At 42.6% G+C, this 22464-nt stretch overlaps 1 protein-coding gene across 1 annotated transcript in view; it reads right to left on the reverse strand.

Moving 5' to 3' along the window:
- The window catches only part of CSMD1 (CUB and Sushi multiple domains 1), a 2014689-nt gene that overhangs the window by 448676 nt on the left and 1543549 nt on the right, over positions 1-22464 (reverse strand). The window contains exon 12 of the mRNA XM_043893675.1: positions 18126-18238. Coding sequence (XP_043749610.1) covers positions 18126-18238 — 113 coding nt within the window. The remainder of the gene's footprint in view (positions 1-18125; positions 18239-22464) is intronic.

The raw sequence follows: 22464 nt of genomic DNA on the forward strand, positions 1-22464 counted from the left end.
GTGTGAGTACAGAGCAAATCATATTTTAAGCTGACATGTTTCAAATTATCTTCAATACTGAAAACTTGAAGAAACCCCGTCATCCCAGTGCAGGACCGCGATGGCCGCTAGGAGCCCTCCTCAGTGAGAGGAGGAGTCTGGCAGCCAGAAGACCGGGGATCAGCCCTGTGCAGTGGGCAGAAGCCTAACCCTCCTTTGCTGTGAGGCTATGACATTCAGAAAAGCACCTGGTTTACTGACTGTTTTCATTTCCCCCGTATGTGTTACAGTTCAGTGAGACCACACGGCTCAGCCTTCCACCACCCACCAGGCTTCACGTTCAACCTCCATTGTGACCTAGCCCTGATCCTTCAGGATGACCGCCTGCTCACGTGAGTGGATGGTTACAGACCAGTCCTCCTATTCCATGATGAAATGGAGGGACTGCACATCATTGAGGGGCCTCTGAGACGCCTCACCACACGCTCCCGCGCTATATATTTTGGTCCAGTTTTATTACACGCATTATTGAATTGTTCTCTTTGCTGTTGTTTAGTCACTAAGTTGTGTCTGCCTCTTTGTGACCCCATGCACTCTAGCCCATCAGGCTCCTCTGTCTGTGGGGTTTCCCAGGCAAGAAATACTGGAATGGGTGGCCATTTCCTTCTCCATGGGATCTTCCTGACCCAGGGATCGAACCTGAGTCTCCTGCATTGGCAGGCAGAGAATTCTCTACTGCTGAGCCACCTGAGAAGCCCAATTTTTTCTCTACTAGGTTGAAAACCCAGCTCCTTTCTCTCCTTTTACCTTTGTATTGAAATATTCCCAGTGGAGGGTTGTCATTAACAGAGGTAACAATCACATCTCATTTGTCTTGCTAATCGTTCCTGCAGTCAGTTTCCCAAAGAAACCAAATACTGCTAGAATTGCTGATTTGTATCTTTCCAAGCTGGAAGAAAAGTCAGCAGAAGCCCTGTTCCTATTTCTCATCACAGATGAGGCTCTTAGAGGCCAAGGGAAACATAAGCAAAGTTAAGCAAGATTCAGGTCTCTTGGCTACAGCTCTGTCCACTGAACTAGCCTGACCCCATCTGTGGTCCTGCAGTGTTTTCTGACCTTTCTGCCCCAAGTACGGGTTGGCCTGGCCTCTCAGCTAGTTTCTCTCTTCAACAGTCCCACTTTGCACTAACCTCCTTTCTGCTCACTCCAAATTTCCAACAGAAAAGCTGAAAACCATGAAACTATATTTGCTGCCAGATTAAGAAATATGTCTAAAAGAAAATGCATTTGAGTTGAATCATAAAGAACCTTCTGTGATGAAAGGAGCCTCCTAACTTGGAAACGTGAAGAAGCGTGTGAGGATTAAACAATACAGGACAGAGAGAAGACAGTAGATCCACTGCTAACTTCTAAACCAGCCATGCAACTTGTGAGCCATTTTCAAATCAACACAACTTAGTAATGCCACCAAGGACTCCAAAACAGACTTTTTAAGGTCATCAAAATTCTAAAGGAAGCAGGAATGTGTGTGTGGGGGTGGGGAACAGGTTGTTGGGAAGTTGAAGAACAAAGGATCCAAAGTGGATCCTGTTATATCTGATTCTAAAACCCAAGTGTTCCAGGAATCAAACCTGGAACATCAAACCCTCTGGACATCGGAGAAGCAGGGAGACAGCAAGTGGCTAGAAAAATATACAGAGCTGCATTCTACCTAGAGAGCTCCCCTCGTCACCTGCAGTTCCCTGCTGGTTTCAGTTACCCCTCACCCTCCTTTCTCCTTGACAAATACCACTCACACCATGTCCTTCTCCTAACATGGAGACAAAGTTGGGAACTGTCTCCCAGGCAAACCTGTCCTGATGGTCTCAGCAAGCCCTAATACCTGGATAATTTCCAGGATGCCCCAGGTCAGTTACTTGGAGAGTAAAACAGTCCATGAGGATCAATGTTAAGTAGGGATATTGGAATGCAGCTGCAGCCGAGGGCCCTAAACCCGGAATTTAAACATCAAATTTCTACAAGAACCCTTTACGCGCTCATGTTGCACTTCCTGCTCTTCCAGCCTCTCTAATGTGATGTAGTAAACATTTAATTGGGCTTCCCAGGTGGCTTAGTCATTAAAGAATTTGCCATCAAAGTGGGAGACCTGGGTTTGATCCCTGGGTTGGGAGGATCCCCTGGGGGAGGGCATGTCAACTGACTCCAGTATTCTTGCCTGGAGAATCCCATGGACAGAGGAGCTTGGCAGGCCACTGTCCATGGGTTCACAAAGAGTCAGACATGACTGAACGGCTAAGCACTCACACATACCCAGGTAAAGGATCCACCTGCCAAAGCAGAAGATGCAGGTTCAGTCCCTGGGTCAGGAAGATCTCCTTGAGAAGGAAGTGGCAACCCACTCCAGTATTCTTGCCTGGAGAATCCCAGGGACAGAGGAGCCTGTTGGGCTACAGTCTATGGGGTCACAAAGAATCATACACGACTTAGTGACTAAAAATACAACAAATTTAATAAACAGCTGATTCTACCTTAGAAACAGGAGACAGTATTTATAATTCACTCATGAAGTGGAACTCAGGAAAAAGGAGAATTTTGGAGTAAGCTGTGTTTCTGATTTAACATGGTTCTCAAAGCCAGGGCCTTGTCTTAACAACACAAACCCTTCCAACAAAAGAATGAGGAATTACCTTTTTTAAAAAAGAAAAAAAATCATACTTTGTATTTGTCATTTTATATGGTATTTCAAGTGATGATCATTAAGTGTCTAATGAGATATGTACTATCACTTCCCATCTTGGGATAAAGACACTTCAGGCTCAGAGAGGTTAACTAATTTGCCCTAAGACATACAGCAAGTCAGGAAGATTATGGGCCCCGGGCAGTCTGAGCCCACCGCCAGACCAGATGGGAAAGAGAGTACATCTAGAGATCACTGTGAGTGCAAGTCATATGGTCAATTTTTCCTAAGGAAGGACAGTAAATTCTGAAATTCACTCATCAAGCTGAGACTTATCTCAATTTATACATGAATTACCTATTTCAAAAAATTGTTAGAAACCACCATGGCCATTACCACTCGCCAGGTATCTTATATGCATCCTCTCAAATGGTCGCAACCACTCTGTCCAGGCTGGTGGAATTATTCCTCATTGATGGATGGGGGAATCTAGGCTCAGAGAGATACAGGAACTCACCCAAAGACACACAGCCATTAAGCAGCAAGTGCCATGATCTCAATGCAGATCTGTCTGACTTCAATGGCGGTCCTCTCCCCAACACTGAACAAGGAATCATCTTGATCGCGACACTATTCTAGTAGGTAGATTGTTGTTATGTGTCTGTTTCTATTTTTTGTTGATAATATCCCAAGTTAATACTCGTGTGTGTGTGTGCTCAGTCACTCAGTTGTGTCCGACTCTATGTGACCCCATGGATTGTAGCCTGGTGGTAATCCTGTCCATAGGATTTTTCAGGCGAGAATACTGGAGTGGGTTGCCATTTCCTTCCAGAGGGAATCTTCCTGACCCAGGGGTTGAACCCGAGTCTCCTGTGTCTCCTGCATTGCAGGTGGAATTTTACAGGCTGAGCCATGTTAATATTATCAGTCTGTAGGTAAAACAACTGAGGTTGGTTTGCGTGCATTTGGAATCCACCAGAATAAAACAGCAAACACATAGACAGGTGATTTTAGCCTCTTACACTCAACTATTAAAATGTTGGGCTATTAAATGGTTTAAATTTCAGTATATAACCAGATTATCAGTATGTTTTTCTTTCTAAATATAACTTCTCTATTATAACACAGGCCTATACAATTTTTTAATTTAATCAACAACATCTCTGAGAAAATTCATACCCAAGAGCTATTATATAGATTTAATTTTTATATTCACCTCTACTAGTAATCTTGATAATATTAAAGAGAGCCATCTGATGAAGAGGTTTCTAATAATGTTGAAATGAGAGCTCTTTTAGCTGAGATGCCATTTTTCTAAACTTGCTACATTGGTTTTCACACACATTTCTCCACTGCTCATCTATCAGATAAGAGATACATCTTCTCCAGGGGAGATTTGCAAAGGTAAAGCTGTGACATGATCACAGTTTTCCTTCTCTACACTTACTCTGTCCCAATGTCTTTATATGGCTCTTGCTGTCTATACAATAATGTCTTATAGTGAGTTTTTGTTTTGGGTAGTTAAATGTACAGAATTAACAACATAAAGGAGGCAACTAGTATTTTTAGAAGCAGCACATGTCCATGGAGTTGTTTCTATGAACCATAAGAATTTCTCTTAGAATCTGTTTTTAGCATACATACAAAAACACTGCATAGTTCAAAACTGACTAATAAAACTCAGCAACTCTCAATAGCCCTATGAAAAATAATTTTTGAGCCTTGTCAAATTGCTAAACACCAACTATCTAGTGAGCCTATGATCGAGAAGTTCATTTATATGCTCAACATAAACCCAGTCATTCTTTAACTCATTTTCTTGGAGAAAAAAATACCTACTAGGAAAATTCAATGAATCACTACTTATTCCTAGCAAACAATAGTTTAAATTAGTCTCAACATTTCCAGTTATTGCATATATATAAACATGTATAAGCTTTACATACAGACTAGGTATACCTATTCTATATGAAACATATTAACACAGTCGATGTTTAAATATATTAGCATAGTAAATGGGCTTCCCTCATAGCTCAGCTGGTAAAGAATTCCCCTGCAATACAGGAGACCCCAGTTTGATTCCTGGGTCAGGAATATCTGCTGGAAAAGGGATAGGCTACAAACTCCAGTATTCTTGGGCTTCCCTTGTAGTTTTGCTGGTGAAGAATCTGCCTGTAAAGTGGGAGACCTGGGTTTGATCCCGGGTTGGGAAGATACCCTGGAGAAAGGAAAGTTTACCCACTCCAGTATTCTGGCCTGGAGAATTCCATGGACTATACAGTCCATGGGGTTACAAAGAGTCATAGTAAATGTTCAAAACGATTTCCCAAATACCCACTTATGTATGAATTCTTCTGTAATAGTAAAAATGAAAACAAGTGAGAATATGTATGTATGTGTATGTGTGTAATGTATATGTGTGTACACACATAAAATATGTGCATGCATGTACTGTATATGTGTGCATACACATGAAAAATATGTGTGTGTATGTGAGTGTGTGCTTAGCCTCTCAGTCGTGTCTGACTGTTGGGGACTCATGGGCTGCCCACCCGGCTCCTCCGTCATGGAATTCTCCAGGCAAGAATTCTGGAGTGGGTAGCCATTCCCTTCTCCAAGGATCTTTTTGACCCAGGGATCCAACCCGGATCTCCTGCGTTGCTGGTGGATTCTTTACCACTGAGCTGCCAGGGAAGTCTAAGAATATGAAAACCAAGAATTTAAACATTGCAAGTATATTCAATAGAGTAAAATATTTACAAACAAAAAACTAAAAAGTAGGTAATGCCTGTTTTCAACTCAGGTGCACAGTTAAAATGTGAAGTTAATAAAACAAGGATGAATGTATCAAACAATTTTCTGAGTCAGAAATACAGTGTATTTTACATTCCACTTTGTTATTTTCTTATATTTGCATGAAGTATCCACTTTGTTCCTTTTTCCTCATTTGCATCATTACCTAAAATTACCTTCTCTCAATTCTAAAATTCAAGTTCCCGGAAGAGCCATGGTTCAACACTGGGAACCCAGCTCAGAACCTGGCCGAAGCTAAGTAATTGCTGGTGGGGAGGGTGAGTTCTCCAAACCTGAAATGATGCTATTTTGTCAATCACAGTTATTAGCTCCCTAGATGAGGACACGGTGTACTCTGGGGTGGCCTGGAGACAGAAAGCTGAGTCAAATTGGGTCTCTCTTCTCAAGGACCAACAATTAAAAACGTCATCTTGGGAAGAAGGGCGATGCGACAAAGCTGCTGGAAACACTGGAAGCACTCCTGCTGAGAGAGCCTCCTCTCCCTGGAGATGGGCCCTGATGCTCCCCGGTGGAGACACAGGTCAGGGACCCCTCGGGGAGCCAATCGCACAGGCCCTGAAGGGAGAAAGGGGGCGGCGTGTGAGGGACAGGCATGGCCGCGGCGCAGAGCAGAGGGGCGGCCGCTAAGGGACTGACCTCGCGGCCGAGGCTGGGTCACAGGGTCCAGGAGACACATGAGCCCTGTCCGTCCCCCGGCACTGGTCCTGGGCTTCCAGGAGCCGCACACCTGCTCCCTCTCCCAGGAAGGCCCGCCATGCAGCGTCAGCATCGCAGACCTGCAGACATTTACACACCCCGCCGTCCTACACTTGCCTCACCAAGAGCTCCAGGGACCTGAATCCACAGGCTGGGCCAGAAGCAGAAGACACCAGCGGAAGGCCTGACCACAGACGCGTGGGGAGATGGCCCCTCTGCCACTGGGGGGTTTGCCAAAATGTGGAGGCGGGGCTCCTGGAACTCACGGATGATCCAGGGAGAGGGAGCTGGCAGGTCACAGTCCCCAGTGGGTTAGGACATGGGTACCATGGAGACAAGTGACCAGCAAGCGACTCATGCATGGGAGAGTGAGGCGTGGAGGCGTGGACAGACTGAATCTGGATCAGAACCAGCAACTGCGATCAAACATGGGAGAGCGAGGCGTGGGCACATGGACAGACTGAATCTGGATCAGGACCAGCAACTGTGATCAAACATGGGAGAGTGAGGCATGGACACGTGGACAGACTGAATCTGAATCAGAGCAGCACCAGCAACTGCGACTCATGCATGGGAGAGTGAGGCGTGGACACGTGGATAGACTGAATTTGGATCAGAACCAGCAACTGCGATCAAACACGGGAGAGTGAGGCATGGACACGTGGACAGACTGAGTTTGGATCAGAACCAGTAACCAGAAAGATTCTGTGTTGGCTGTTGCCTTCTCTGCCACTGGGCTGAAAGTGAAAGTGAAAGTGAAGTCACTCAGTCATGTCCCACTCCTAGCGACCCCATGGACTGCAGCCTGCCACACTCCTCCGTCCATGGGATTTTCCAGGCAAGAGTACTGGAGTGGGTTGCTGTTCCATAAAACTTTTAAAGCCTAAATTAAATTCTTAAAAAAAAAAAAGAAAAAACTAGCACATACCTATAACTATTAACAAGGGGCAAGTGTCCAACACGATATTAAAACTATCTCAATGGTCCAAGTGTTGGCTACCACTTTGGACATCCCCCCATTCCTGCACTTATTTAAGAAACAGCTACATGCCTTCCACCTGGTCTGGAGGCTCGGGGTCCATGTGGCAGCAGAAGATCCATGTACTGCAGAGCTCCAACCCATGGGACAGACAGCGAAATGACTGCCAGGATGAAGGCGGTTCACTGTGGAGCAGGAATGTGTACACAGCGCATTCATGATAAACCTGTTAAGGGGTGACTCCCCCCAGCTTCAAGGGAAAGAGGCAGAGGAGCTCTGCTCAGTGAGAACAGCGGGGGACCCCCATGGCTGAGGCTGTAAGAGGCACCACGGGGAATCCCTGGATTCCTTGCTGGGGATGACAAAAATGGACAATGCTAGATAGAGGCGTGGAGCTCAGGAGCTGAGAACCTTCAGGGAACTAGGTCCAGGTCCCCCTGACAGAACAGCCACCTGGCCAGCAGAGGGGAAAGCGAAAAATAAGGGAATCTAGAATGGGCAGGAGAAGAAGGTGGCCTTGAGTATGTATTGTACATTTTTCTAGGAAATGAGGCCCATTAGAAACCTAGAGAGGTTGTTCCCGGGGTGGGGAGAAATGATGGTTTCTCGGGCAGTGAACCTTGGGTGCCACAGCAGCCAAGGCCATTGGATCTCATAGCTGCATCCCTGCCCAGGAATCACATCAAACGGTTGTGTCTGCTCCCCAAGGACACCACATCCATCACTAATGGTACCAGTCCTGCCCACCCGCTTCAGTTTGGGAAAGCTGCGGAGGGCGTCACTAGGATCAGCCAGTGTTCCATGTGGACCCATGTCCAGTTCAGCAGCTCCTTCTCTGCCTCCATCTCCTCCTTGAAGGTATCTCAAAGAGTTCCCCCAGTACACGCTCCCAAACAAGTCTGGCTCAGTCAGCATTCAACACAAAGGGTACTTTGTCATGGATTTAAATCAGGTCCTTGAAAACATTTTAAAATCCACATTAGGTACAAGACAATATCTATTGTGGACAAGGGGAACACACATCATAAACTCTTGATGGGTTCATCTTGGATTTTGCACAAAATTAAAACACAAAGCTATTTTTAGTTGGACCATAGAGAAGGCTGAGAACTGAAGAACGGATGCTTACAAACTGTGGTGCTGGAAAAGACTCTTGAGAGTCCCTTGGACTGCAGCGAGATCATACCAGTCAGTCCTAAAGGAAACCAATCCTGAATATTCACTGGAGGAGTGGTGTTGAAGCCCAAGCTCTAATACCTTGGCTACCTGATGCTAAGAGCCAACTCATTAGAAAAGACCCTGATGCTGGGGAAGATTGAAGCCAGGAGAAGGGGGCAACAGAAGATGACACGATTGGATGGCATCACCGACTCAATGGACATGAGTTTGAGCAAAGTCATGGAGATAGTGAAGGACAGAGAAGCCTGGCGTGTTGCAGTCCAGGGGTCACAGAGAGTCAGACACGACTTGCTGGCTGAACAACAGCCACCTTGTTTTTAGGGTTTAGGCATCACTCCCAGCCTCACAGGCACAATCCTGCCTGACCTTGTACCAGCTTCAGGCTACAAGGCCAGGGCCGTGGGCTGACTTTACGTGTGGACCAGCGGGCTCTCCTCTTTTTAGTGGCCACACACTGCACCTCTACGCCCACTTGGGCCCTTTGGAAATGTGTGATTGCTCACACAAGGGGCTACAGAGGGTCCGTCTGAGCGGTCAGAGTGAACCCAATCATTCAAGTAGAGTAACATCTTCAGAGAAACAGAACCAACAGGATATTTCTATCTTTATCTCCATCACTATGTCCATATCCACCTCCAACTCTGTATCTATCTATCCACTTACTATCAAAATGAATTTATTATAAGGAATCAGCTTACATGTTTACAGCAACTGAAGTATCCAGACCCAAGAAAGCCAGTGCTCTAAGTCCCAGTCCAAATCAGGGTCCAAAGGCAGGAGACGCCAGTGTCCCAGTTCAAAGACAGATGGACAGCGGAAGCAGCTTTTCCTCCTTCAGCCTGTCCTTCGATTCAGACCTTTAACTGATGTGATGAGGCCCATCCACACTGGGGAGGGTGAGCTGCTTTACTCTGTCCACCGATTCCAATGTTGACGTCATCCAGAAACATCCCTACACACACACCCAGAACGATGTCTGCCAGAACGTGTGGGTGCTCTGGGGTCAGCCATCACAAGGGTCACAGCACACGTGTTTGAAGCTCGGACACCCTTGGTTCTGCAGCAGCAATTCTCTTCACCAGGAAAGGTTCAGAGAACAGCTCTCTGAACTAGGCCATGTTCCTTTCTGTTAAACTAATTGCAGGCCCCTGGGATTACAGCGTACAGACCGAGACGCCTACCCTCAGCTGCACCCATCAGCAATGTGTCCACAGGGCCTGGGACACAGCTCTGTCTCTGAAACAGCAACAGTGAGCTCTATTTTCATGGAAACAATTCTAAGATAGCCTAAACAAGCCTAAAATAGGTCTTGTTTTGCCACACAGCAGCACATCACAGGGGACATTTCCTTTCATTTACCCCCTGCTAAAATTTAAATAGCTATGGCAAATTACGTAAAACATGATTTGTGGAAATCAGTTCACCAACATGTGTAATGAACTCTAACTGAACATTATTTTTGTGACAAAAAAAATGATGGAGACATTATTAACTGGAGACAGTGAAGCCATAAAAATACAGGGTTGCCAGCACTGGGAACTCAGGATTGTTTGGACAAATATGCAGATACTATGTGTGTTTCCTCTCCACCTTCCTCAGTGCTGGAGAGACTGTGGTTGTGGGAAGCTCACCCCTGAGCTGAGATTTTGTTTTCTTTTCTCTTCTAGTGAATAAAAACGATCTGCTGTAGCATATAAAGTATGCTGTTTTAAATATATATAATCTCAAACTCTATTTCATTATTATATTTTGACAAGAATTCTTCTGTATCATTAAATGAAATTTAACATTGATTTACAAAATTATTTATACTCAGCATTTACCTTTGTAATTCATGATAGAAATTTTGAAATATAAAGTTGAAAAACTATGCACTAAGCCAGTTAATGTTCCATATATATTGTTCTGCTACTCACTATATTTTATGTATATATATATATGTATTAGAATTAGCATTAGTCGCTCAGTCATGTCGGATTCTTTGTGACCCCATGGACTATACCTCTCCAGATTCCTCTGTCCATGGGATTCTCCGGGAAAGAATACTGGAGTGGGTAGCCATTCTCTTATCCAGGGGATTTACCCAACTCAGGAATCAAATCCAGGTCACCTGCAATGCAGGCCACCAGGGTAGCCCATATATATTAACTATACATACATGTGAATTCCCTGGAGAAGGGAACATTGACCCACTCTAGTATTCTGGCCTGGGGAATTCCATGGACTGTATACTCCATGGGGTCTCAAAGAGTTGGACATGAATGAATGACTTTCACTGTGAATTACATATATGATTTATACATATATGAATTATGTATGATTTATATATTTATGAATTACATTTGTATACATTATACAGAATTATATAATGCATAGTGGTTATATATTCAGTTCAGTTTAGCCACTCAGTCAAGTCCGACTCTTTGCAACCCTATGAACTGTAGTACTCCCGTCTTCCCTGTCCAACACCAACTCCCAGAGCTTGCTCAAACTCATGTTCATCGAGCCAGGGATGCCATCCAACCATCTCATCCTCTGTTGTCCCCTTCTCCTCCTGCCTTCAATCTTTCCCAGCATTACAGTCTTTTCCAATGAGTCAGCTCTTCGCATCAGGTGGCTAAAGTGTTGGAGTTTCAGCTTCAGCATCAGTCCTTCCAATGAATATTCAGGACTGATTTCCTTTAGGATGGACTGGTTGGATCTCCTTGCAGTTCAAAAGACTCTCAAGATTCTTCTCCAACACACAGTTCGAAAGCGTCTATTCTTTGGTGCTCAGTTTTCTTTATAGTCCAGCTCTCACATCCATACATGAATACTTGAAAAACCATAGCCTTGACTAGACGGAATTTTGTTGGCAAAGACAAATCTCTGCTTTTTAATATGCTGTCTAGGTTGCTCATAGCTTTTCTTCCAAAGAGCAAGCATCTTTTAATATCATGGCTGCAGTCGCCATTGGCAGTGATTTTGGAGCCCCCCAAAATAAAGTCTCTCACTGTTTTCATTATTTCCCCATCTATTTCCCATTAAGTGATAGAAATGGATGCCATGATCTTAGTTTTCTGAATGTTGAGCTTTAAGCCAACTTTTTCACTCTCCTCTCTCACTTTCATCAAAAGGCTCTTTAGTTCTTCTTCACTTTCTTCCATAAGGGTGGTGTTATCTCCAAATCTGAGGTTTCTGATATTTCTCCCAGCAATCTTGATTCCATCTTGTGCTTCATCCAGCCTGGCATTTCACATGATGTACTCTGCATATAAGTTAAATAAGCAGGTGACAATAAACAGCCTTGATGTACTCCTTTCCCTATTTGGAACCAGTCTGTTTCCATGTCCAGTTCTAACTGTTGCTTCCTCACCTGCATACAGATTTCTAAGGAGGCAGATCAGGTGTTCTGGTATTTCCATCTCTTGACAAATTTTCCAGTTTGTTGTGATCCAGTCAAAGGCTTTGGCATAGCCAATAAAGCAGAAGTAGATGTTTTTCTGAAACTCCCATGCTTTTTTGATGATCCAATGGATGTTGGCAATTTGATCTCTGGTTCCTCTGCCTTTTCTAAATCCAGCTTGAACATCTGGCAGTTCACGGTTCACGTATTGCTGAAGTCTGGCTTGGAGAATTTTGAGAATTACTTTACTAGCGTGTGAGATGAGAGCAATTGTGCTGTAGTTTGAGCATTCTCTGGCATTGCCTTTCTTTGGGATTGGAATGAAAACTGACCTTTTCCAGTCCTGTGGCCACTGCTGAATTTTCCAAATGTTCTGGCATATTGAGTGCAGCACTTTCACAGGTTCATCTTCTAGGATTTGAAATAGCTCAACTGGAATTCAATCACTTCCACTAGCTTTGTTCATAGTGATGCTTTCTAAGACCCAGTTACTTGGCATTCCAGGATGTCTGGCTCTAGGTGAGTGATCACACCATCATGGTTACCTGGGTCATGAAGATCTTTTCTGTATAGTTCTTCTGTGTATTGTTGCCAACTCTTAATATCTTCTGCTTCTGTTAGGTCCATACCATTTCTGTCCGTAATTGTGCCAACTTTCCATGAAATGTTCCTTTGGTATCCCTAATTTTCTTGAAAAATTTTCTTGAAAATTAGTCATATATTATATACACATTGTAAGTTTTATAGTATAATAGATGGGTAATATTGTTTGCACAGCTGTATCATAATTATTTACACCATTTTTTTTACATTTTGGGTTTTTTAATTGATTACTTTGAATTAAATATTTTCATATGCTGAAAGGTTTTAAACAACAAATCTCACTTCTCTTAGACTGCCTTCTCAGACACCTGAAATACCTCCCTAAAGAGTTATTGCTTTTTAAACTTTGCATAATATTTTGACAATACTTTTCTTAATTATCAGCATATTCTCTATCTCCATATACACACATTTATATACACAGGTGTATGTGTGTGTGTGTGTATGGATGTGCATGTGTGTATGTGTGCACGTGTATGTGTGCGTGTGTGTGTGTGTGTGTGTTCAGTCACTCGGTCTTGTCCAACTTCAACTCCATGGACTGTAGATCATCAAATGCCTCTGTCCATGGGATTGTCTAGGCAAGAATACTGGAGTGGGTTGCCATTTCCTTCTCCAGGGAATCTTTCTTACCCAGGGATCCAGAACTAACCTCCTGCTTGGCGGTCAGACTCTTTACCACTGAGCCACCTGGGAAGCCCAGTGAAACTAGTATCATTATTACTTGCTCCCTTATTTTTTTAAAGAGGAATCTGACACACGGGGGGTTAGATAGCTCACCCTAAGTTACCAGCTGAGTGACAGAATGACAGCCCTGGGCAGTCTGGCTTCAGAGCCACATCCTGAACTATTACAACAAATGTTACACGCACAGTTAAAACCTAGAAAGTGGAATACATGTAAGGACTAGTGGTATATATTTTCCGCTCATATAATAGACAACTACATTTTCAGTCAAATAATATGATTTTTTATATACTTGATTGGAGTAGGAAATGGCAATCCACTCCAGCGTTCTTGCCTGGGAAATCCCATGGACAGAGGAGCCTGGCAGCTACAGTCCATGGGGTCACAAGAGTCAGACACAACTTAGTGACTAAACCACCACCATAAATTTGATGATCACCTGTACAAAATGTTTTTATTTTATTGCCAATTTCTAGTTTAATACAGCACTCTGGAAATAATAGTTTCAAGGACATCTTTTTTTTTTCTTTAAATTAATTAAGTTGTTGATTCTACTTTATTTTTAATTGAAGCATAATGTCATGTTACTTTAGGTGTACAGCAGAGTGAGCATAAGCTGACTATACACATATATATATAGTTTATATATATATGTGTGCATATATATAAATATATACATAAGCAGATGCTTGTTGGTTATCTATTTTATGTCAGTATATACTAGGATATATACATGTTAATCCCAAACTCCTAATTTATCCCTTCTACCCCCTTTCCCCTTTGGTAACCACAAGTGTGTTTTCTGTGTCTATGAATTTATTTATTTATTTTCTGTAAATAAGTTCATTTGTTTTTTTTTTTCCATTTATTTTTATTAGCTGGAGGCTAATTACTTCACAACATTGCAGTGGGTTTTGTCATACATTGACATGAATCAGCCATGGAGTTACATGTATTCCCCATCCCGATCCCCCTTCCCACCTCCCTGTCCACCCGATTCCTCTGGGTCTTCCCAGTGCACCAGGCCCAAGCATTTGTCTCATTTGTATCTTTTATTTATTTATTTATTTTTTAGATTCCATGTATAGGTGATATCATATGATATTTGTCTTTCTCTATCTGGCTTACTTCACTTTGTATGATCTTCTCTAAGTCCGTATGATGTCTTTCTTTTGATGTATGATGTTCTCTCAATTTTTAAAATCCTCAAATCTTACCTTATCTCTCTGTTTTAATTATCTTATAAACTATTGGATATTGCTCTGTCAAAAAATAATAAGTGGCCTTGGACTGGCTCTCTCACGAGAACTGATGGCCATCCACTTTTTCACCACATCTGAGGCTGTAGCTATTAACTGGCTATTGGGGCTGTTAGCAGAGTACTAATTAGGATTGAATGTGATTCTAACTTATGCTGTATGGTCATCAAACTGAATCATGATGCCTGGAGGAATATTTGATTGTAATTGAGAACACTTACATCCGTTAATGTTCAAGGATCCTCAATTTGGGAATGGCACTCCTCTCTCAAGTCTTTATCCTAGTCTTTATGGCGCAAGTCTTAGAACTGCTGGGTGTAATTCACAGTCACTTGCTGTTGGGGAGTGTCTGGTATTTGACAGATGTGTTTAGATTCTACCAGAGGCAGGAGCAAGCATGGGTCAGGTGGAAAGGATTCTACCTCTGCATACCTTCTTAAACAACGCAGTCACGTAGAAGTTCAATTAAAGGTCAACTCTAAACCCCAAATGTCAGGAAGTCTTCAGCAATCATCAGTTCATTCTAGCCCTCACCTTCACACAGGATGCAAATACGCTTTGGTAGCATTTCTCATTAAAAAGAGTCAGGACGTCCCCCTCACCCCATGCTTCCAGCAATCAGGACTCTTCACTCTGTGTGGATGAGGACTCCACACTACACTCCTGTAGGGGCCTCTAGTCACCACAGGACTTTTCAGCGTGGTCACTCTCCTTCATCTCACATGGCAAGGGTTTAGCCCTGTTATGCTGCCTTCACTGCTGGGCTCAAGACACCCTCACCCACCAGCTTTATGCTTTTGAAATACTTTTAATTACCTGCCCCTTTGGTTTTATGAGCAATAAGTACTAGCTGCTTTTTTTCAGCTGCTGAACACCCAACAGTCGACACTTGGAAGAGAAGAGCACACTGCTTCTTTGCTCAAATTCACAAAATAAAATGCAATAAGACAAACTCCCAGCTCTCCAGATTGGTATTTCTCATTTTCACATATGTACGCACACATTCGTCATGTCAAAGATTTCAATGAACTCTGTAATCAGTGGAGCCAGATATTTAAAAAACTGTATCAAAGAAGAAGTCAAAGAAAATGTACATATAGATAATTAGCAATACTGAAATAAAACTGCTAATAGGTGCAAAAGTCTTCAATATCCACAACTGAATCTCCCCCATGCCAATTTTCTAATTTTTTCTGAAAATAACTTACAAATTCTTTCTTTATATGGGTCCCCTAACAGTAAAAGAATCCAAATAAAATAACCACTATTTCTAATTTTTTACAGTTCTTTAAAATTTGTTACTTCCTTAGAATTTTGAAACTTATGGAATATATCTAAAATTTTGAAAATTTAAATAGTTATGTGGGACAATGTTTTATTCTGAATACTTACATTTTCTTAGATTATGGTTTATAATAAGCAGTTTCCTTCAAATAGTAGATCTTTTCTGTGTCAGTAAAAATTGTATGTTTAAGATGCAATTTCTTAGTAATTTCGATCAACTATCAGTGCCAAGGTATTTGTAGGAGAGTATAAAACGATCCTGAAAAGGCTTCTCATGACTATAACTTGAATTCAAGATGAGAACAGGCTCTTTTCAAACTTACTGAACAATGACTTCAAATCAGTCATGGTTTTTTTAAAGTATGTCAGTATATGCAAGGGCTTCCCTGGTGGCTTAGACAGTAAAGAATCTGCCTGCAATGCAGGAGATCCAGGTTTGATCTCTGTGTCTTAAAAATCCCCTGGAGAAGGGAATGGAACCTACTCCAGTATACTTGCCTGGAAAATCCCATTGACAGAGAAACTTGGTGGGCTACAGTCCCATGGGGTTGCGTAGAGTTGGACATGACTGAGTGACTTTCACTCACTCACTCACAGTATATGTGAATAGCAGTATATGTAAATGTTTTAACTTTTATAAATAAGTTGTTTCATATAATAATTTATAAAACATCATTAATATTAGAAAGGTCACCGTATCATTTCTGGGGACACATTTAATTATTTCTTTTAGTCAAATACACGAAGGATCTAAGCTGAAGATACAAGCAGTACATCCATCACTGCTTTGGTTTTGCATAAACGCAAAGGAAGAATTTAATATGCCCATGAGCCTTCTTAAATGTTTATTTCTTGAGTTAAAACGATGTAATTACTGATACAGAGAACATGAAAGGAAGGCTCTACAGTTGAATGGTCTGTGTGTTCTTGTGTGTATTTATTTGCCAGTTAAAACAAATGTGCTTCCCGACAGCTATGCCTTGAGGTTGGAGTATCATGAAGATCATTTTCACTCTTCCTATTCTGGTCTCGGATCCCCCTTCTAATTTGTCTTACTCTCAGTTCTTTACCATTTCTAGCAATCAAGAGACGCTGACCCACGGATCCTGGGATGGCCTGAGACACATGCTGAGGGCTGCCTAGCTGCCGCATCATCACCTTTAGAACCAAAGTGCACCAGAAAGGAGTTACATGAACTAAACCTCTGAGAACCTGAAATCAGAGGGCAGGTTGCTGATTTTGTTTTTTGAGGGGTGGCAGTGAGAAAGGGCTTTTGTTTTATTTCTTCTGTTTTTGCTGGGAATAAGGAAGAGATAATTCAGATTTTTAAAGATATTGTCATTGGATAAAGATTTTCCTGTGAGTCTAGAACTACTTGGGAATGTCTAATAGAAGGAAATATCACTGATTTCCCAGAAGATGTTGTCGGACACTTGAAGAAAGGCAGGGCTCAGCTGAGGCTGACAATCTAGACATGCAGTTGAGTTTGGAAGCTGTGTCCCACACCTCCAGCCAAGGCTTGAGTCAGTAGCTGAATATCTGGGGGTCGTGCAAAAGCATGAAAATGTAGGTCACCTCAGGTGCATTCTATTATTCTTTCTACTTCTGTTTACATTTTGAAATTTTTCAAAATTAAAGAAAAAGTTTTGAAAGATAGCTATCAATATGCCCCGGACAAAAGTTGTGTTTCTGGAGCTTCCCTGGTGGCCCATGTGTTAAGAATCCACTTTGCAATGCAGGGGCCTGCTCGGAGAACTAAGATCCCACGTGGTGTGGAGTACCTAAGCCTCGAGCCGCAAACTACTGAAGCCCACGTGCTCTAGGACCCGCATGACCCCACTACTGCAGCTGGTGCACCAGCTGGAGAGGCCACGTGCTGCAAATCAGGCCCCACGTGCCCAAACCAGGCTCTGACGCAGTCACAGAAACACATGTGTTCCCTAGGACAGCCAGACGAAAGAACTCAGGTGGAACAGTGAGACCTTTTACACAGGTGCCACACAGCTTGGGGCCCTGGGTCACCTGCACAGTAGCTACTTCACGACAGCAACTCTCAGCATCTCACAACTCAGGGATAAAGCCAGCTTCCTCGCAGGAACCCTCTCTTCTTCAGAGCAAACACAATCATAACTCTCAAAGCGAGGCTGTTAGCAGATCCTCCCCAGCTCTGTCGAGATCTCCCTGTGCTCCGTTAAAAAACCCACACATTTGTACATGAGGACGCATGTAATAAGCTTTGTTGAATCGATGCTGTTGAAATCTATACTCTGTTCTAAACTTTTCCCTAGTTATAATCATGACAACTTCCTCCGGGGAAGAGAGAAAATGCCAAGATCTACGAGTATGAACATATTCCATCGCTTACACATGATTCTTAATGTCACTCTCCATTTTGCCACCATAATGGCCAGCCAAGCTCTCAAGAAGTCAACATTTCCTGCTTGCAGAAAAGAGTTCTAAATACAACTATAACTAAGGAAGTCGCAAATAAGTCCATATTTTTAAACATCGTTCTCACTTATCAGTTTCATTACGACCCTCGCCCTTTGTGAGAAAGCGGGTTTTAGTGTGCTCAGATCTTACCTTGGTAAACGGCTTTAAATCCAGGCGAGGCTATGCTGTCATCAGACTGTAGGTGAAGCCACATCTGGTTGCTCATACTCACGATGAGGTCAGGAACACTGGATCCAGTGAGTCTGTAGAGACAAGAAATGCCAAAATCATGGTTTAAGGCACCAAATGGCTCCACTTCTACCTTGATGGGGCTGGGTGGGGTGTCCTTCTGCTTAAACAGGCAAACCATATACATATGAGACCCTATTTCAAAGAATCTATAGCCACTTGCAATTTATATCCATAATCACAATATCACTGACCATTTACAGTAATGATTCTATATTATAACTGCAAATTTGTATCTTTGACTTTAAAAATCAACGTGTGGTGGCCGACACCTCTGTGTGTTTGGCACTGAATGTTTCTTCTATTGTTGTTTAGTTGCTCAGTTGTGTCCGACTCTTTGCAATCCCATGGACTGCAGCACACCAGGCTTCCCTGTCTAACATCACCCAGAGTTGACTCAAACTCATGCCCATTGAGTTGGTGATGCCATCCAACCATCTCATCCTCTGTCATCCCCTTCTCTTCCTGCCTTCAATCTTCCCCAGCATCAGGGTCTTTTCCAATGAGTCAGCTCTTCACATCAGGTGGTCAAAGAATTGGAGCTCTAGCATCAGTCCTTCCAATTAATATTCAGGACTGATTTCCTTTAAGATTGACTGGTCTGATCTCCTTGCAGTCCAAGGGACTTTCAAGAGTCTTCTCCAACACCACAGTTTGAAAGCATCAATTATTCAATGCTCAGCCTTCTTTATGGTCCAACTCTCACATCTATACATGACTACTGTTAAAACCATAACTCTGACTATATGGACCTTTGTCAGCAAAGTAATGTCTGATTTTTAACATGCTGTCTAGGTTAGTCATAGCTTTTCTCCCAAGGAGCAAGTGTCTTTTAATTTCATGGCTACAGTCACTATCTGCAGTGATTTTGGAGCCTAAGAAAATAAAGTTTGTTACTGTTTCCATTGTTTCTCTATTTGCCTTGAAGTGATGGGCCCAGATGCCATGATCTTCCTTCTCTGAATGTTGAGTTTAAGCCAGTTTTTTCACTCTCCTCTTTCACTTTTATCAAGAGATTCTTTAGCTCCTCTTCACTTTCTGCCACATGGGAGGTGTCATTCTGCATATGTGAGATTATTATTATTTCTCCTGGCAGTCCTGATTTCAGCTTGTGCTTCATCCAGCCCAGCATTTCTCATGACATACTCTGCATATAAGTTAAATCAGCAGGGTGACAATATACAGCCTTGTTGTACTCCTTTCCCAACTTGGAACCAGTCTGTTGTTACATGTCCGGTCTAACTGTTGCTTCTTGACCTGCACACAGGTTTCTCAGGAGGCAGGTAAGGTGGTCTGGTATTTCCAACTCTTGAAGAATTTTCCAGTTTGTTGTGATCCACACACTCAAAGGCTTTAGCATAGTCAAGGAATCAGAAGTAGATGTTTTCCTGAAATTCTTTTGCTTTTTCTATGATCCAGGGAATGTTGGCAATTTGATCTCTGGTTCCTCTGCTTTTTCTAAATCCAGCTTGAACATCTAGAAGTTCTTGGTTCACATACTGTTGAATCCCAACTTGGAGAATTTTGAGCATTACTTTGCTAGCGTGTGACATGAGTGTGATTGTGTAGTAGTGTGAACATTCTTTTTCATTGCGTTTCTTTGGGATTGCAATGAAAACTGACCTTTTCCAGTCCTGTGGCCACTGCTGAGTTTTCCTCTATTTCTATGCATTGATCACTGAGGAAGGCTTTCTTATCTCTCCTTGCTATTCTTTGACACTCTGCATTCAGATGGGTATATCTTTCCTTTTCTCCTTTGCCTTTCACTTCTCTTGTTTTCTCAGCTATTAGTAAGCCCTCCTCAGACAGCCACTTTGCCTTTTGCATTTCTTTTTCTCGGTGATGGTTTTGATCACTGCTTCCCGTATAAGGTCTCTGGGACCAGAATTTTCCATGCTCATATGGGGGCAGAACTGGAGAAACTGGGAGGCTTGGTCACCCTCTGTGGTGGGCAGATGTCCCTTCCTGCTGGGTGAAGGACCGCATCACACCATGAACATGGAAGCTTGCCTAAGCCAAGAAAATTCTGGTTCACACACATAATGCGTGGCATGCACAGTCTGGAGTTTTTATGTACCTTTACCACAAAATGCCTTTAAAAATTATACCTTAGGATGGAATCTTCTTGACCACTAAAAATAAACACCAAGCTGTGGAATGACAGGGAGGAGACATGAACACACTGACTCAGTGACAAAAGCCAGTCTGAAAAGGCTGCATTCAGTATGAGTCCAACTCTAGGACTTTCTGGAAAAGGCACAACTATGGAGACAGTTAAAAAAAATCAGTCATTGCCAGGGGTTGGGAAGTGGGCGGGATGAACAGGTGGAGCATGGGGAATTTTTAGGGCAGTAAAGCTACTCTTCAGGATACTGTAGTGATGGATATATTACAGATACATGATGGATACTGTAACGATGGCTACACATCACTGCATGTTTGTCCAAACCCACAGACTTCAGCATTGAGAGTGAATCCTAATGTAAACCATGAAGTTGGGTGATGATGTGTCCACAGAGGTTCATCTTTGGGAAAAAAAAATGCAGCACTTTGTGTGGGATCTTAATAATGGTGGGGGTGGGGGGTCTGCGCATGTCAGACCGTGGTGCTGTGGAAAGCTCTGTACCTCCCTCTCAGTTCTGCTCTGAAAATAAACCTTCTCTAAACAAAGCTAGGGGACACACACACACACACGAGGAACTCAAAGGTGACCACACGTTAGAAGAATACTGACCAGGACCACAGCACACCCAGCTGACAGATTTGGCAAATGCACTGAACGTCCCTTCTGCATATTAAGGCCCAGGTCACAGCGAACGGAAGCTTCAGTGAAGCATTCATCGTGTGTTAACAAAACAGTCACACAGCGACTGCCGTCAGCCAGTGAGGGGAAACACTAAATTCATTGACTGAAGTCCCCACGCGGACGGAAAAGCATGCGGAAAGGGGAAAAGTGTGAGAAAGGAAAAGTCAGCTCAGCCAAAACCAGCGTCTGCAATCAGAGAGGAAGCTCTGCGGTCAGCAAAGCTGTTTCGGGGGAGGAGCGCATGGTCCGCCCAGGGATCACATCACTGGGGACCAGTGTGGCCTCCTCACCCGAGGCGCCACGGGGCTCGGCTCCTCGGAGGAAGATGCGCGGCGGTCATGACACGCGCACGTCCTCGGTGTTACACAGATGAGGGAAGGAAGGGTTTCAGTGAGTGATGGGCAGGCGCCAAACAGGTGCTCCTTCTGAAGATTCACTGCTCTATATGCTTGTTTGAAGACAGACTTTTTTCCTTCCCTGTGCATAGATTTTATTCAAGTGTAACATACCCAAAATGGCACTGAGCATGGATGTCTGGCATTCATGTCTGCTCTGACATAAAATATACTATTCTTTCTTCTGTTGCTCAGTCCTTCCAGAAAGTATCCTTTCCGAGCCTTTTCCTTTCAACCATTCTATGTATATAAATATTTTACGTTTCTCTCTTACAAGCATCAGATATTTGTTTTATATTTTCCTAACTTTTATTTTATTGACATTATTTTTATCCAGAGATTTTAGACTTTTATTTAGAATATAATTGCTAGTAAATGAAAGTTCATATTTCTCATGTTATCCCTTTTTTGATTAGCCAATATTTTTACTGTCTCTTTAATCTAACAGCTTGTTTCTTTCCCCAAAACTTCAAAGATGCCATTCTATTGTCTTTTTACTTCTTTTTTTTATATTGAGAAGACTTCTGTCAATCTTATATTTGCTTTTCCCCAAAACTTCAAAGATACCATTCTATTGTCTTTTTACTTCTTTTATTCATATTGAGAAGACTTCTGTCAATCTTATATTTGCCCCTTTGAAAATAAAATTTCACTGCTTATGCTACCTGTAAGATTTTTCCCTGTTTTTCAGCAAATTTATTACAGTGTGCCGACCTGAGCTTTCTCTCGTATTACGCCAAATGTCTTCGAGAATTTCTTGAATCTTTATCCTGATGCCTGTTGTTAATATTCTTTGGGATAATGTCTTCAAATATTAGTTAGGTCCCATTTTCTCTTTCTCTGCTTCAACTCCAATTACCCATGTATCTTCTGTACATTTTCTTTCTGCTTCAGGTTGAATATTTTCTACTGCTCAACCTTCTAGTTCAAGCCATATCTACTGAGTTCTTTATTTCAGATGTTATATTTTAAAATTCTTAAAATTTCCATTTGATTTGTTGCTATGAATTCCAGCTTTCTGAAAAAATTCTTGGTCATT

Source organism: Cervus elaphus, chromosome 32 (assembly GCF_910594005.1).
Source record: "Cervus elaphus chromosome 32, mCerEla1.1, whole genome shotgun sequence".
In the NCBI taxonomy this organism is placed as follows: Eukaryota; Metazoa; Chordata; class Mammalia; order Artiodactyla; family Cervidae; genus Cervus; species Cervus elaphus.